Source organism: Nannobrachium achirus, assembly GCF_963921795.1.
Source record: "Nannobrachium achirus genome assembly, chromosome: 10".
NCBI classification, from domain to species: Eukaryota; Metazoa; Chordata; class Actinopteri; order Myctophiformes; family Myctophidae; genus Nannobrachium; species Nannobrachium achirus.
This window is the reverse complement of record NC_137819.1, coordinates 51776434-51795118: the sequence shown is the minus strand read 5'-3', so window position 1 is coordinate 51795118 and position 18685 is coordinate 51776434. Positions and strand designations below refer to the sequence as shown.

The 18685-nt window shown below is 43.8% G+C and overlaps 1 protein-coding gene across 1 annotated transcript in view; it reads right to left on the bottom strand.

The window, feature by feature from the left end:
- The window catches only part of dlgap3 (discs, large homolog-associated protein 3), a gene marked incomplete at both ends in the record, with an annotated part of 95794 nt that extends 78478 nt beyond the window's left edge, over positions 1 to 17316 (bottom strand). Inside the window, 3 exons of the mRNA XM_080735569.1 lie at positions 16115 to 16240; positions 16751 to 16787; positions 17302 to 17316. Of these exons, the coding sequence (XP_080591695.1) occupies positions 16115 to 16240; positions 16751 to 16787; positions 17302 to 17316 (178 nt within the window). The remainder of the gene's footprint in view (positions 1 to 16114; positions 16241 to 16750; positions 16788 to 17301) is intronic.
- Between the last annotated feature and the right edge of the window lie 1369 nt (positions 17317 to 18685).

Below are 18685 nucleotides of genomic sequence, written 5' to 3'. Positions count from 1 at the left end.
ACTCAGCCTGTGGTGGGAAGTAACCAAGTGCATTTACTCAGATACTGTACTTAAGTACTTTTCTTGAGTGTGTCAATTTCTCAGTACTTTGTATGAGAGGCAATTATAAAATAAAATAAATACTCGACTACTTCAATTGCTATCCAAATACGCCCTTTGTGAATACAGGACTTTTACTTATAACAGAGGTACTTGCTACTTATGAAACCTAAGACATGAAACATCAGAGTACTTTTTAAGCCACCACACTCAGCTAAGCGCACATGTGCACGCACGCACGCACGCACGCACACACACACACACACACACCCCCGCTAGCCCCGAAACATGACGGTCGCTGATAACATGACGTACAACCGTCATGGATGAGGATTTACCTGCGTTGGTGGAGGCGAATTCGGCAGCCTATACAAACTACACAAACATTCAGATTTCACAAACAAAGTGCTTTATAAAGTCTCAAACCTGTCTAAATACTGACCAGATCTTCTGTGTTCTTTAATATATATAATTTATCCGATATCATTCTGTTTTCCCATGCATTTCCTGGTGTTCCCCATGCACACCTACCCCATCTATTGAACACTGAGATGGGGGCGTGGTCTTGCAAAAATGGGCCTGGAAATATATGGGAAAACAGAAAAATATCGGATAAAAAAGGCTTCTTATTAAAGAACACGGAGGTACCGGGTAATTATACAATGACGGCCAAGATTTAGGCAGGTTTGAGAAATAGACATCCATGCCTTGATTTCATCCAAAACATATTAATCCTAAAATCGGAAATGTTATTGGAGCCTATACCAGCAGAAAGAGACATACTTATTTGTTTGTGTCACATGGGTCTATAAAGAATGCTTGCTGCTCGCACAGAAGGGAGGGAGCGTTTCGTTGTTTCTATGTGTCATCTTTTCGACACCCAAACCTAACCCTTACCCTAACCCTAACCTCCGTGGGGTGAGTCGCTAACCCTTGACGCTACATTGTCGAAATAATGGTCGTTCGAAACAGCATCTGAGAAGGCGGAAACAGCATCTGAGAAGGCGGGGCACACAAAGTAACTAGAGAAGCCCACAAACACAAGAGCACTTGAATTGCATCACTGATGTGAGCCTATAGCTCCGCCAGCCTGAGGAGTTCAGTGTGAATTTGCGAGCAGCTCCTGATCACGTGACTGCAGGACTGATTTTGGAAGCAGTGTTTGAGCTTGTCAGCTTCGCTCGACAGCTAAAAACACTCATACACCAAACTCAACACACACACACAAACACACACACGCATACACACATGCCCCACCCCCTCCACACAAACAAAGCTAAACGCACTTATATCAGCCCACAAAAACACGCACACACATAAACTGCTGATTGACTAGCATTACTGTATGTACAGCAGCACAAACAATTTACACACACACACACACACACACACACACACACACACACACACACACACACACACACACACACACACACACACACACACACACACACACACACACACACACACACACACACACACACACACACACACGGCCCGTCTCTACTCCTTGGCTCGTAATGAGATCATTAACTGCTGCAATATGCTGGCCTTCAGGACAGCGACAGCACACAGCACTGCTGTCTGTCCTCTCACCAGCATCCATGCAGTATGTTCACAGCAGGCGGGTAGCAGGCAACGTAAACACACGTGCGCGTGGACGTCTGAAAACATGCAAGTGCATTTGGCATTGTGCGCGTGTGCCCATTTTCACATGCGTGCGTGTGCGAAACATGCACTCACGCGTGCGTGCACTTGCGTTAAGCAATTAGACCCTATATGTGCTTCATTGATCAGGGTCCCCCAGGGGCCTTTGCTTGGTCCCTTCCCTTTTACCCTCTATACCGAATCTCTTCACAGACAATAGCAAATCCACAGAAAACGGATAGAAAATAGCAGTTCACAGAAATTATATCTACAATGTCACAGTTGTGAGCTTGGATATCTGCTATTTTCAGCCAATGTTCGCCTAATTTAGCTGAATGTTTGGCTGTTATGACACGCACAGAACAAGGATGCTACAGGGTTCATGTGGTTCATATGCATCCATGCATGAATGCATGGATGCAGGCCTCACATACACACTTACACAGTACACACTTACTGTGTATATGCAGTACTGTATGCTTTGTTTAGATACACACAACACATCCCTTTTGCTCACACATACAGAAACAACACTACGTTTCTCTGAGGGAGAGAGGGGGGGGGGGGCAGTAGCTCAGTGGAGTAAAGTAACTAAGTACATTTACTCAAGTACTGTATTTCTGAGTGTATGAGTATTTCCAACACTCCAACACTTTTACTTCTACTCCACTACACCACCTCAGAGGCAAATATTGTACTTTTACTCCCTACAAGTATTTGAAAATCTAGCTACCATTTACTTCCGATATTACAAAACATTAACCACTTCAGTTCTATATATACCTTGGCTATTTGAAAATAGCCAATCTACAAGCTCACAACACTTCTTGAGCTTTTAGATAGGCTATTTTCTAAAGATTTGTATTTATTTTGAAAACTTGAAATGGGACATTCATGCCCAATAGACACTTTTGCTTTTGGCACTTAAGTATAATTTGATGCCAATACTTTAGTACTTTCACTCAAGTAAATTTTGAACACCAGACTTTTACTTGCAACATAGTCTTTCTACATTGTGGTATTGATACTTTTACTTGCCTTCAGGAAAAAATGTGAGTGCTTTTTCCACCACCGCTGTAGCTCAGTGGCGTCAGTTAAGCAAAAGCTATGGCAAAGATGGGAGTCCTCATGGAAAATAGGCATTACATTTTGGATAACACGGTTCTATTGTGAAAATAGCAGATCTACATGCTCACAACGCCTCGTAGTCTGAAACTTGGGCTGGATATGGCAGCCTGGAACCGTTGTTCAAGTACAGCTAAACGTGGCATGTTAGTAAACGTGCCACAATTAACAATAATGCATTGCACCTGTGCAGCTGACCTGTGGAACCTGGGAATATACCATTTTGTCAAGATGAGGAGAATAAAAGTGTGGAGAATATAATTATAATACCTTGTTAAAGTGACCATTATGTTAGATTTTGCATTTGTAGTTATTTTACTGTAATTTAACAACATAAAAACCAGCGCAGATAGACATTCATGGATTTATATAAGTAACTTTTATTTTCCCCCCTGGACCCAGGGTATGGCAGCTGCATACCCCTGCCATACCCAATTGACGCCCCTGCTGTAGCTGAGTGGGTAGAGAGGTCGTCTGGGAATTGGGAGGTCACAGATTTGACCCTTAGCTAACCCAGTCCTCAGCTCACCCCAGAGACCCAACAACTCCTACTTTATTGCTCATCAGAGCCATTTCAGCAGCCATCTGCCGGTTGAGTCGTAAAAGTCATTTCTCCTACCCCCAGGGACTAGGAAATTCTCCCTTTCCCGAATTCTCATTCATTCAAGTCAAGTGCAATTTATAGGAGAACAATTTGGACACTGACAGCGCGTTTTAACAGCGGGCGACAGCCTGGCGTATTTTCCGGAAGTGCGTTATTTGTCTAAAGAAAAGAAAACATGTGAACATGTTACCCGACCATTTAACGCCACTCTTTCTGACTGTCATTTACTGGCAACTGCAGTGTGTCAATGTTGTTGTTAAAAGTAGGGCTGTCACGATTATGACATTTTACATGACAATTAATTGTCACTCAAATAATTGCGATTAACAATTTAATTGTGTATTTGTCGTTGACAATTACATTTCTGTTTGGCTTTTAGGCTTTAAGGGGTTTGCACATGGCAATCATGACACATAACTTCAATATACAAAGAAATTACTGACATTTGACAATTTTATACATAAAAAAAAAACATTGATAGTGGAAATAGCCGATCTCAAGCAGATCTACAAGCTTGCAATGCGTCGCGATGCGTCGCGTTGTGAGCTTGTAGATCTGTTATTTCCACTACTTTTTTTAAAGTGTTTGTGACTATATTAACATTTCTCAACATGGAAACGATTATGACGATTATGCAAAACAATTGCGATTACCTCAAATAAATGCGATTAGACGATTATGTAATAATTGTGACAGCCCTTGTTAAAAGGCACAATCCAGCCCTGGAGAAAAGGAGGAGGACGGGGGGTGGGGGGCGGTTGGAGGAGGGATGTTCCAGGGGGTGATCGATGGATACAGTAGGCGTACTAGGGGGATGGAAGGATGGAACGGGGGGGGGGTGATGGATGGATAGGTGGACTGGGAAGAAGAAGAATAAAGGAACGACGGGGCGACAGATTGAGAGATTGATGGATCGGAAAGCAGCAGAGTGGCTTGAGTCAATTACAACATAGAGGAAGAGAGAGAGAGAGGATAGGGTGGTGTGTGGGGGGGAGGGCAGAGGGGGGAGACAGGATGAAGACAGCAGTGGATCAGGAGGTAGAGTGGCCGCGTGGGAATTGGAAGGTTTCCAGTTCGATACCCGACGTCCCCTTTGCTGCCTGCCGAGGTGTCCTTGAGCAAGACAATGAATGCCTGACTGCTCCCGATGAGCAAGTGTTGTGGTTGCCTCCAACGCCGGCGTGCGACTGTACGTGTGATTGGTTAAATGTAATGCGCACTGTGAAGCACTTTGGAGAATGGCACTATATATCATCAACAGCCGATCTACAAGCACACAACGCCTCACGGTGCGAGGCGTTGTGTGCTTGTAGATCGGCAGTTTTCACTAGTTTAAATCATTTTAAAAATGATAAATACAAAACAAACGGTTTTGGACATACAAGGTTTCCACCCGACAACGACAATATACAGTACAGTAAATGCACCATTATCCTTTAAGACATAAACAGTGCTTACACTGTAAAGAGTGATGATATGACTCTGGGAGTGTACAAATGAATAAATTAACACTGAGCTGGATTCTACTGTGTACAGAAACTGTCATCAGAGCAGCAGTGAGAGAAGAGGAGGAGGAGAGCGAAAAGAAAGGGGGATGGGAAGAGAGACGGACTAAAAATAGTCACTAGTTACAACCAACGACCTCGGGCCACCCATGGACAGCTATTTTTTACTTTACTATACTGTGACAGATTGTGCTATACCTAGATGTCTCTCTCTCTATCTCTCTCTCTCTCTCTCTCTTACGTTGTGAGTTTTTCAAATTCCTTGTCTGTCATCCTTCCTTCCTCCCTTTGTTCACTCACAAACGCGGGTCTCCGTTCCCAAGCGTGCAGCTCCGAAGCAATCCGTTTTACAAGTGGGCCTCGTTCCAAACGCTACATCCAAACAGGAGGAGACTGACATGCTTTCTGATCCCCACGTTCTTGCAGCTGCCTCGCTAACATGCGCTTAATCCTTGAAAGGTTCCACCCGGGGAACATCTGCCCCACCAGGGGATGGATTTCAAGGACGCACCACGCGCCGGTGGTGTTTACGGCGTAAGGATGTGTAAGGGTACAAAATGAAGCTGCTATAAATATATTATATGTGCACGCAATATGCAGATTATGCACATACGCACACATTCGCTCACCACAGTCCATCAGGAAATGGTCCTCACTGACTTGCGCGTGTTTGTGGGTGCGTGCATGCATGTGCCTGTGCGTGCACGCGTGTGTGTGCGTGCTCACATTCACTCACCACAATCTCATCAGGAAATGGTGCTCCATGTCTTTGGGGAAGGAACAGACTGCTTTGCAAACACGCCGCCAAGAGCTGAATGGAGAAAGACAGAGACAACAATAGAAAGACATGAGGTTACACAACCCAACACAAACACTGACATGCGTTTACATGCACAGTAACCAGTCACCTCTGATTGCTCTATCCGTTCCTCCTCCTCCCTATGGTTCTCAAACCTTTTCTCAGGTGAATGTGTATTTGGCTGCAGACCCCCATTTGAAAACATTTTGTGCCACAGTGCTAGGGACCCCATAGGCTACAAGAGTGTTCAAATTATTTCAAGATTTTTGTTGTTGTTGCAAATAGCAGATCTACAAACTCGCTACGTAGATAGGCTATTTTCAAATAGCTGATGGTTAAATAGCATTTTCGATGCTGCTATATTAAACGAAGTTGGTACAGCAGGAGTTCAGGAGGGAAGACAGGGCCTGATAACAATCTCCTTTCCCCGTCTCAATCATCTCCAATCCACCCGACATCAATTCCTCCCATGATCACCTGACTCTAATCATTTCTGATAACAACTCCTCCCTTATCACCTCCCCTCAGACCAATCAAGGGTTGTAACTACATAACAATGTCCACCTGCCATTGTTAATCTGTATCTGGCATCCCTCCGCCACCCCATTCTCCCCCTTTTTTGTGCTCTCCACTGTCCTTTCCTTCAGGTTCCTGATATGGGGGCTCAGCTCTATGGACCCCAAAGCCAAATATTCAGGGTTCATCCCCCATGGAATAGTGGTGGGCAAAACGGTTCAATTCAGTGAACGAATCATTTTGTTCACGTTCAAGGTAATGATCCGTTCAAATGATTCGTTCATGCTTACTGTTCATAGCGCGATCATCCCGTGAAAAAAACTATCGCGGGAGCGTTTTTAATACGTTGCGCGTACAGCCTGTCCTCCCATACTGTGTGCCGAGGGCTATAAGGGGGAGGGAACGGGGGATATGAACGAAGGCGTTCACGTAACAGTTTAAGAAAATGAAGGAATCGTTCATGATTCATTCTTGTGATTCGTTCTTATTTGTTCCTGTGAACGAATCACTGATGAAGGACACATCACTACCCTGGAACCACTGAATTCACAAGCACTCTGCCTCATCCCTGAAGACACCTCAATACAACTAGAAATACTGTTCCTTCGAAACAGTGTGGGCTCGATTCCAACCCAACAAATAGGATACTTTAAGGTACTGTAAGGTACAGTACCCTACAGTATTGTACTGTACCTTACTATACTGTACTGCACCTTACTGTACTGTACTGTACTGTACTGTACTGTAACTTACTGTACTTTACTGTACTCTACTGTACTTTACCTTACTGTACTTTACTGTAACTTACTGTACTTTACTGTACTCTACTGTACCTTACTGTACTGTACTTTACTGTACTCTACTGTACCTTACTGTACTGTACTGTACCTTACTGTACTGTACCTTACTGTACTGTACTTAACTGTACTCTACTGTACCTTACTGTACTATACTGTACTGTACTCTACTATGCCGTACTGTAACTTACTGTACTGTACTGTACTCTACTGTACCTTACTATACTGTACTTTACTGTACTCTACTGTACCTTACTGTACTCTACTGTACTTTACTGTACTCTACTGTACCTTACTGTACTGTATTGTACTTTACTGTACTGTACTTTACTGTACACTACTGTATCTTGCTGTACCTTAAGGGGCTGTACGTTACTGTACTTTACTGTACTTTACTGTACACTACTGTACTGTACTGTACCTTACAGTACTGTACTTTACTGTACTCTGCTGTACCTTACTGTACTTTACTGTACTCTACTGTAACTTACTGTACCTTACTGTACTGTACTTTACTCTACTCTACTGTACTGTACCTTACTGTACTTTACTGTACTCTACTGTACCTTACTGTACTGTACCTTACTGTACTGTACTTTACTGTACTCTACTGTACCTTACTGTACTATACTGTACTGTACTCTACTGTGCCGTACTGTACCTTACTGTACTGTACTCTACTGTACCTTACTATACTGTACTTTACTGTACTCTACTGTACTGTACTCTACTGTACCTTACTGTACTGTATTGTACTTTACTGTACCTTACTGTACTGTACTCTACTGTACCTTTCTGTACTGTACCTTTCTGTACCTTACTGTACTTTACTGTACTCTACTGAACCTTACTGTACTTTTACTGTACTCTACTGAACCTTACTGTACTGTACATATTCTATGTGTTCTAGATCTACATTTTTGATTCTGTGTTTGGGAACCAGCAACTGTCAAATGGACTCCAACTGTAGTGGAGTATATTGAGTGCATATACTGTAGGCTAACAATCCCAGATCACATCTGTCCTCCACTATGTCTATAACCAAGGCGTTCTTCTATGTGGCCACTCCAGACTGAGGAGTGGAGCATGGCTTTTATTGTGTTTGTGGATCTGACTTGGAAATGCATTGGTTTTGATATCTCCCTGACAACCAACAACAACCACTAATATGGCTGACTGTCCCTGCGGGCTCTAGGATATATGGCTATGGGATTTACATCCCATCGCCCGGACTTGATTCTTGATCACAGCTGTGTAATCAGTAGAGTGGAGAGGGACATTTATTTATAGTTTTAACTATAACTATAGTTTTATACATCACACAGCTTAGACATTTGGATCAAATCAGAGAGCAGACCTGTGTGAACGCAATGATATAGATAGCATATCTGAAGTGTGAACACTGCAGCCACAGCGCCTTAACATAAACATGGGTCTATTATCCTTCTCTCCACTCACTAAACCCATTGGAAATGCATTGGGTGCTTAAAGTTAAACATTTTTATTTTTTTATATTTATACTACAAAACATTTCAAAACCAAAAATACAAGCACGCGTGTCCTCAGTAAGCTGAACACATAAAAATTTGAATGGTGTTGAAAGGTGTAAGCGTTTAAGAGATGAATCGCGCCAAAGTTTTGAGGATACTGACTGACTGATAGATAAATAATGAAGATAACATACGTGTGCTCGCCTTCCAGGCGAGCCCACAATTATACAGTGCACACATCGAAATACAACGCAGCAGAAAACAATGTGTGGTATGTCTTCTTTTATTTTATAAAGGCTGCAGGACTCCGATGTTTTCCACAGCTGCAGTTCCAGCGCGATCTGGCTCGAATTTGTGGATCGCGAAAATGACGTAGATGACCATACCTTCTTTTTATTTACCTTGCGTACGTTCCCCTCTTCCATTTTTCCCTGCTTCCCCTTCCTCTTTTCTCACACTCTACTCTCTCACCCTTGTGTCAAGGGAACCACAGTGTCAGGCCTAACCTTCAGAGATACATGGATATGTGGACAAGATGTGCTGGACATCACAGTGACATCAGAGCATGATGTCATAGCGGCAAACCCATAGACCGTAAGACGCCTCAGGGCGACAACCGGTGAGGTCGCGCCATTTCTTGGCCATCTGGCCAGTAATGTATATCGGACCAGTTACCCATATATGGAGATTAAGGTACTGTATATAGTACATCCCTTTTATGCCCATACATGGAGATCCCTGTCTGAACCAGCCACACAAATATAGGCTGTCTTCCTCCATATATGGGCATTCCCATATGAAGTCCTGTTAGATATGGGCTTAATATTGATGACATCAGGGATCTCCATATATGAGCATAAAAGGGATTCTGTTAGAGTGGTTTCCATGACATTACAACATACAATATCTTTTATGCCCATACATGGAGATCCCGGCCAGTGATATATATCAATGACATCAGGGATCTTCATATATGGGCATAAAAGGGATTCTGGGAATACCCATATATGGACTTTTACATAGGTGATGTCACCTGTGATATCACCTGTGATGTGTCAAGGGAACCACAGTGTCAGGCGCAACCTTCAGAGATACATGGATACGTGGACAAGATGTGCCGGACATCACAGTGACATCAGAGCATGATGTCATAGCGGCAAACCCATAGACCGTAAATATGTGTACTCACACAGAGACAAGCTGTGACATTTCTCATGGTAAATCAAATTCAATGTTGTATCTTCAATAAATATAACCCAAACTGATTGATTGTTTGAAGGTGTGTTCTTTACTATACTGAGCTAATGATTCGCTGTGGGAATAGGAGGGGCGAGAGAGGCAGGGAAAGGGGGAAGAGAGAGGAAAGGCAGGCAGGATTCAGCAAGGGGAGGCGGAGGGAGGTGTAGGTGGTCGTGGGGAATGGGGGGGGGGGGGTGCAGACAGGGAATTTGAAGCAGTAAATGAAGACTAATGAATGGGAGTGAGATTTACAAAGAAAGCAGTGGGAGAGAGGACTAAGAAGTGAGGGGATGACACGGAGGCTAACAGCTTAATTGAGTGTGTACTGCATCCAATTACCAAGAAAACACAGACTGCTTGTGTGTGTGCGTGCGTGCACGTGCGTGGGAGTAATGCGTGTAGGCTTTAAGATAGTTAAGAGTGGCCAGAGCCAAGAATGTAACGTCCTGTATTTATGGACTCAGCTAAACACAAAATGCTACAGTGTAAGTTACATTGAGGTAAAGTGCTATCGGGCCTGCTCGACTTACCAAACATTAACATTAGTCCAATGTTTACCATTTAGCAATTAGCATTTGTTTCCTGGGCTGTCTGTCTCAGAATTGCTGTGTCTCATTATAGATAAAATAAAATAAAAATAAACATGCCAGTGCAAAGCAAAGATGTGTATTAGCAGTCATCTTGAGCGCAATCTTTACTCCCATTTCACAACGCCAGAACCTGATGCCAATAGAGATTTCAATATTATGTAATCTCAGTCATGACATCCGGGTTGCTCAACCATTTAGGGCACATTCGTAAATTGGCTCCAAGGCCGTTAGAGCATGCTCCGAGTGCTTTGATCTGGGCACACACAGACCCCCAAGCTCATAAGGTACATGGGCAACTGCCGGCCCTCACCTTCACTTAATGTGGCCCGCGGGTTCTTATCAGAATGCTGATATATTATTGATTTCAGCTGTTCTAATTCCAAACATGCAAACATGACATGCTTTAATTACTTCAGTCTGTATTGGAATTTTAATGACTGGGGAAAAACATGGAATTAGCTGACAAAACGAGCGATTTAAAAGTATTGTTTTAAACACATCGCTTAGATTACCCCCGCCGTTAAAAAAGTATACATGTGAGAGACGGGTATAGGGCCTTTACTTTTTGGATAAAATGTTTGGTGAAGGAAAGAAGAATGGTCAAAAACGTGGCGAACTATCGCTGGAAAAACCTTATATGGGCTTGTATTGAGCAGGAACCTCATCTCGGACCTGTATTATAGTGGAGGGAGAGGTTCCGAAAGGAGCTACTATTTTTGGTGAATGTTCGCCCCGGAATTAGGGATGCCGAGATTCAATGGTTAGAGCGTGTTCTAACATTGTTTCGGTAAGTGCTCTCTAAACAAATAATTTACGTTTATTAAAGTGGTTTGCTCCGTCGTCACCGTCTGCCTCTCTCCAGCGTGCTACCTAATAAACCATAATGCCCGGAAGATTAATCTTTACAAATGGAATCTGTGATCGGCTAACAGTCCCAGATGGTTGCATCCTGAAGACATGACCAAGGGCCATATTTGTCATTTAAAGTGATCGCGAATGGGTTTTAATGAGCGGCATTTGACACTACGTTGCTGCCAATCTTACATGGAGGATGTGCCTCTGTTGTTTATCAAGTGGAGCATGGCAGATGTTCCCATGGGCTCCCATTGATTCAATGGTACGTACGTGTGTGTGTGTGTGTGTGTACGTACGTAATGTGTGGCTACATAGCTGCAGAGATAATTAGAACACAACTCTCTTACTGTCCCTTCAGGCCACAGATCAGCTGCTTTCATCTAATATAGGTCAGCTGTGACAAAGCCCTCAGCATGGACGACACCGATCACTTTTACCCGCCCTCAGACTCGCACGCACGCACGCACGCACGCACGCACGCACGCACGCACGCACGCACGCACGCACGCACGCACGCACGCACGCACGCACACACACACACACACACACACACACACACACACACACACACAGACACACACACACACACACACACACACACACACACACACACACACACATTAAGCACACAAGCATGTGTCCACACACATGCACCCATGTACACAGTACACATACTGTATGCATAGATACTCACATTTACTGTAGGACTGTGTGCATTAACTGAAGTACTCACATGCATATAGGCACACTTAGCCCACTGTGCATATGCATGTACTGACACTGAAAGACAGCAAGACACTGAACTCCTTACGGCTCCTGATGACAAGGTTGGTACCTGGCATGGCTGCCCCTGCTGTTGGTGTGGGAATGTGTGTGTGAAAGGGTAAATAATATAAAGCAGAATGTTAAGCGCTTTGGATAAGAGTGCTAAAGAAATGCAAACCATGTATCTTATACTTTACACACACACACACACACACGCACACGCACACGCACACACGCGCGCACGCACACACACACACACACACACACACACACACACACACACACACACACACACACACACACACACACACACACACACACACACACGCACTCTGTTGTGCACACACTGTTTTACCCACTCACTTAAAATACACAAACCTAAAGTGATGACGAATTAACCACCTCGAACTAGTGCCAGGAAATGCTGTATTTCGGTTTGCCATTGTCAGGACTGAACATAATTCAAAACAATTGGTACAGTAGTAGCTCTAATGTACAAGCAAAAAAAACGTACAAAAATATATCTAACAACCAGTACACTCAAAGTTGCACTCAACATAACCTCCACAAAATGCAAAGAAGGCTAGTTAGTACTGTTCAGCTCAAATACGTGCATGTGTAATGCGCACACAAACACATGCACACACACTGAACTTACGATACTCCCACAGCAGCCTACCATCAGGTCTTCACGACACCACTTAAGCCCTATTTTCTATTATTTTTAGAAAGGTTTTGTCTATGATGATTGGTGGTGGTGTTAAGTAACTAAGTACTGTAGGCTACTTTCCAATTTCCAATACTTTTTCTTCTATCCACTACATCTCAGATCCAAATATTGTACTTTTGCTCGACTACAATTATTTGAAAACTTTAGTTACTAGTTACTTTGCAGATACAAATTATGATATTATAAAACATACATGGGGCCCTTTGGCCTACTGGTCCAGGTGCATACCACATACTGTAGGCTCGGTGTAGCCTGACAGCGTCTCTTAGCAAATAAGCAATGTGTTGTGAGCAGGTACCGGTAGCTCTGCTATTTTTGATGAATGTTCACCCCTGGCACCAGGATAGGGATTTAGTATAGAGAATTGGAAAATACTCCTGTAATGTAAAAGTACCTCAAAATGGTACTTAAGTGCAGTACTTGAGTAAATGTACTTAGTTACTTTACACCACTGCACACATCATCATCACTACACTGACTATGATGAATACATAACACTAAACATCACTCCCACTTGCAGTGGTAACAAGGTAAGCACTGAATAGCAAACACGACAGGCAACACATGACAACGATCCAGCAAACTGAAGAATACACTCAGGCAGTCTTTAAGGTCTCTGGAGTTCGTATGCCAACTCGGCACAGCTGGCGTTTGCAAGGGAGCGCACTCAGGGCAATCAGGGCAGGGAGTACAGGAGGTGGGGAGAGAGCGGCAGAGGGGAATCAAGGCTAAACCGGAGAGGGAAGAGGCCATGACCGTGACAGTTACATTGATTTGAACAGTACAGTACACTGAGGATTTCGCTGTGTATAGCTTGTGAAGTCCCCTGTCTTAGAGCTGCTGTGTAAAAGTAAAACGCACACTTGTAAAGTTGTATTGCACTGAAGGCAGATTTATTTTTTGTTTTCACAGTAGGTAGGCATATACCATTTATTTATTTTGCTTTACATTTTAATTTAAGGCATTATATGCACATCACATTAAGGTACTTTATACATGGAAAAGGTAGTTCATAATATGTAACTGACTGCTTGCATTAACTGATGAAAAAGTAGCGTTTATAGAAAACCGAGATGCAGCATCAGATTGCATTGTGATGCATTGTAGAATCTAATTGATTTTTTAACAGGGGAATTGTAACAAATAGTGAGGTCAGTGAAGAATCACATCTCTACTGATGACATGCCCAAAGGATTTGGGCATGTCATCACAATTTCCTTTGAAAATAGCAGATCTACAAGCTCATATTTTGAACTTGTACTTGTACTTTTTTTCAAGAGGTTTTAGTGGTTAACTATGGTCTCAGCACCAGCCCCAGAAGGGCTACCTGCTCACCCAGATTCGGCCAGGTGATCATGGTGATGATCATGGGCACAGCCATAGGTTAATAGGGGCCGCCTCATCAGTTGTTGGGGCCAGAGATCATATCTTAATATGACAGGCGAGGGAGGAGCGCTGGGCCGTGAGAGAACCTAAGCAGAATGTGAACGTGCAGGATTACTACAGTACACGGTATGCGCCTGGACCAGTAGGCCAGCGGGCGTCCCAAGTGTATCTCTACTCTCTACCGATGACTAACTCACCACGTAATCTACTACTTAGCTTACTCCGCTGGGAACGCTAATAAGTCACTAATTGGCGCCTAATACCAAGTGAGCAAGCGCTGTGCTGTAGCCTTTGGGATGGCCTGACTGGGAGGCCGCTGCCATGTCGCATTGCGGGGTGTACTTTCACCTCCAATCACTTTTTGTCCTTCTCATTGTATTCCTCTCTCTCTCTCTCTCTCTCTCTCTCTCTCTCTCTCTCTCTCTCTCTCTCTCTCTCTCTCTCTCTCTCTCTGTATGGAAGCAGGTTGCACTCTGGGAAGGATTGGCTAGTTAGGTCACGGACTGCTTTAAACAACTGCGGCTATTTATGCAAATATAATCAATATTTTATAGTCCCCTTCCTCCATCTCTCCCCACTCTTGCTGTCGCATCCCCCCCCCCCCCCCCCATTCCCCTCCCTCGCTCGCTCTCTCTCCACCACCAACACGGTCCAGGACCAACACCGCCCCCTGAATGCTACGCAGTCGGTCCTGAAGAGGACATTCTTGGCCTCGCCAGTGTTATGCGAACCTCCACAGACACATGGAAATGATGCTAAACCCAGGGATCAACCCCACTACTCCCAATAACAAACTATTCCAGCTGCAGTCATTGTGTAATTACACATACAGTACCAGTTTGCACGTATGCATTGTTTACATGGCAGTCGGCAACTCTGAGTTAGTCCACGTGTTGCCCGTGACGACCCAGCATCTACCCAGCATCATTCAAGATAAAGAAACCTTTTTGTTGTTTACCTGGCTATTCTTCTGGATCTGAAAGGGCACGGCTGATGTAGCAGCATTTGACACTAGTTCCGACACTTTGATGATTTGGCTGTAATGCAGCAGCAACTACAGTATTTTAAAGAAGTGATTTCGATTTTTTCATCATGCTTTTGTCAAACACAATACGCTGATGTATTCTCAAACGTCCAGCAAGCACGGACTGCGCTTGAAGAGTCAGAGGGGCTTAGTTTGGTTCATGCGAGCTGCTGGCCTATATTTGGGACAGTGCGCATAGATTCTTAATAACTTTGGGTGGATTCCCATGGGATTATGTTCAGTCTACCCAAGCAACTTCTTTAAGACCAGCCATTTCCAATTAGATCCTATTAACAGAACAGTGGCTACAGCTCTGCAAATATCCTATAGGGGATTTCCATAAGCTGAACTGAAGGAGAAAGTCGAGGAAGCTCTGCATGCGGTTTTTCCCCCCCTGTATACAGTAGCAAGCATAAAAGCCTAGTGCTTGCTGCTCCAGCGTTATGCACTCCCCAGGATGTAGCCTGCCCACGACCTCGCTATATATGCCAACCTCCCCAACCTCATATCAGTGAATAAAACATGGATCATGCTAATCGTGGCTGCTGGGAGGACATGTATCATTTCTATAATGCATGCCTGGTGCACTTCCATGGCTGAGGAAAGGCCTGGTTAAGTCGCAAGCCCGGATGACAGCCACTTTGGAGACCCCGTGGGTCAGGACTCCTCAAAGGAAATGTGGAGAGGAAGCAGGTGAGGGCAAGGAGAGAGGAGCAGGAGATGTCAACTCTTCCCCCACCCCGTGTTCTCTGACAACGGATGAGAGATCAAATGAAAGGAGCCCGGGATGTGAAGGGGGGGAAAAAAAGCATTGAAAGAAAAACGGCGAGAGAGGAAAGGTGAAGGAAGAAATGGAGAGAGGCGGTTAACCTTGAGGAGAAAAGAGCCAAGACGATCAAAGGCTACGAGTGTGAGTTTAGATTTTCTCCCTGCCTCCTTCTAGTCAAAGCTGTTGTTACAGCAAGGCGGACGGGAGCAGGTGAGGTATCTCCTTGTACTATACAGTCTCCTAACCTTCCCCTGGACTGCGTTCGCTGTAACACCAGGTTGGGGCTTAGACACGCCAAGCTATCTCCGGTGCTGGCACCTCGCTGGATATCTTTCCCCACCTCAGTAGCCAAACGAAGGTCTGTTACACAAACACATACAGACACGCGCATGTGCACAATGGCTACACACTCCAATCTCTTGTCTCGAGGCAGGTGCTCTCCTGCATCCGACCGAGCTGGATTGTGATAAGTATACCCGCCGATGCCAAGTCTGAACTTGCTCCTACACTGACAGGGATGAGACGATAAGCGATATCATTGTTTATCGTGATAAAAAACACTCAAGATAATCGTATCGTGGAGATTTAATATATCGTGATATCGTCCTCCATCATGCACTGGGGTCAATTCACCTTTAATTTGCCGAGCTGCATATCCAGTACCACTTAAACCCTCTATAATTGGTAAAAGGTACTTATAATATACGTACTTGATTTTTTCACACTCTATCAAATGTCTTTGCCAAAAAATAGCCGATCCACAAGCTCACAACGCGCTGCAAAATGTTCCGCCCCAGAATAATTTTTATTATCATAATGATATCGTAAATCGCGATTTCTTGTTCATATCGTCCCATCCCTAACACTGACACATTGGGGCGAATGGCTGCATGTCCACCTGCACGCACTACACATGGAGGGAGGGAAAGACTACACATAAAGAGTGAAGGAGGAGAGACAGAAAGAAGGAGAGGTAGTGACAGAGAGGGAATCAAGAGGGAAAAGATTTCTGGTTCACAGAGTTTTATACATATAAGTGAGCTCCCATGGACCGAGTGTTAATGTGTGTGTGTGTGTGTGTGTGTGTGTGTGTGTGTGTGTGTGTGTGTGTGTGTGTGTGTGTGTGTGTGTGTGTGTGTGTGTGTGTGTGTGTGTGTGTGTGTACGCACATGCGCTTGCATGCTTGCATGAGCGTTTGTGTAATGTGCCCATGCTCAAGGACCCAGCTGTGCCTTTGTTCATTGTTGTGTAACTTTATGAGATGTATGTGCACCTGGCACGCGCATCCTCTGTCTCTCTCTCTCTCTCCCCCTCTCTCTCTCTCTCTCTCTCTCTCTCTCTCTCTCTTTCATTGTGGTCTATCCTTTGTTCCCAGAGTCAGGGCAAAACATTTACAGCCTAACTCCCTCCCCAGCACTTACCTGACAGCTCACCATTTTTCATTCCCTTCTCTCTCTCTCTCCCCCTCTCTCTCTCTCTCCCTCTCTCTCTCTCTCTCTCTCTCTCTCCTTTCCCGTCTCATAAGGCTCCCTTGGCTCTCATTAAACAATTCTCCAGCAGCCGCAGCTAGATAAGCGAGTTTCTTCACCTTCACTGCCTCTCTCTTTCGCTCTCTCTCTTTCTGTCTGTGTCTCTCGCTCAATCAGTCTCTAGCTAGCACACCTGCTCTTCACTCCCTTCCATATCTCTCACCTGTGCCGCTTCCTAGTACTCTCCTTCCTTTCCTCCTAGCTCTCTCTCTCTCTCTCTCTCATTTTGTATGCCATCTCTTTATGATCTCCCCCCGTCTTGTCTTTCTCTATCACTCCATTAGACCGTTTCTTCCTATTAGTAGGGGAGCCTATGTATCAGATTCTGTTGGCCGTAATTTTGGAATGTTAATTTTTGGAGACATGTATATCTTGATTCTTGGGGTTCTCAGAATGCCAAAAAAACATGTCTCCAATTTTTCTTTTTGGGTTTAGCTGGTGTAATTAGCATAATTAGTCAATTAATTGCCCAAAACAGGAAATGGCAATAACTTTGCTTCTAGGTAACTTATAAAGGTGATCTAAGAGTCTAAGTCGATGTTTGTGAGGTCCAGAAATTAATCTGTTACCATTTTGAAGTCATACAAACTTTCCTAATTAGCATAATTAGCATAAATTATGCAACAACGAGGTGAAAATAAGCAAATTGCTTATTTTTTTCAGTTTTAGTCAACTTTGAAAGCTTCTCACAGACTTTAAGATGTAAGTTTACAAATCATCAATTATCATCATCCTATAAATAAATCATGCAACCCTGTATCTGTGTAATAATTACGTAATAATCACACCAAAACCAGAAAGCTATATTTCTTTGCTTCAAGTTAATTAATAAACATGATCTTACAGACAGTGTAAGTCTGTTTGCAAGACTAGAAAATATTCTCTTTCCATAACTAGGATATCTAACCTTCCCTTATTAGCTTAATTTGCATATATATCCTTCATATAAAATAAAGAACAATATGAGAAATGGTCACAGAATTATCAGATTGTTTATTCTCAGAAAATATTGTAAACACATTTAAATAGAAGGGTCTCCATCTTTTTGTCGTCAACACCAATTCCCAACACCAATGCCTTGCTTACATTACAACACACATATTCATCTGCCCCACACATGCACATCTCAGAGCAGTTAAAACGTTAAGATCGACAAGAACAATGTGACACGCACTGGGATTTCTTGCAGCCACATTTGATCAGTTGGGTATTATGGGTAATGGTGGCTGGAGCTGGGGGTTCCCGTGTTGTGACTGGCACCAGTTGTTCTCCCTCA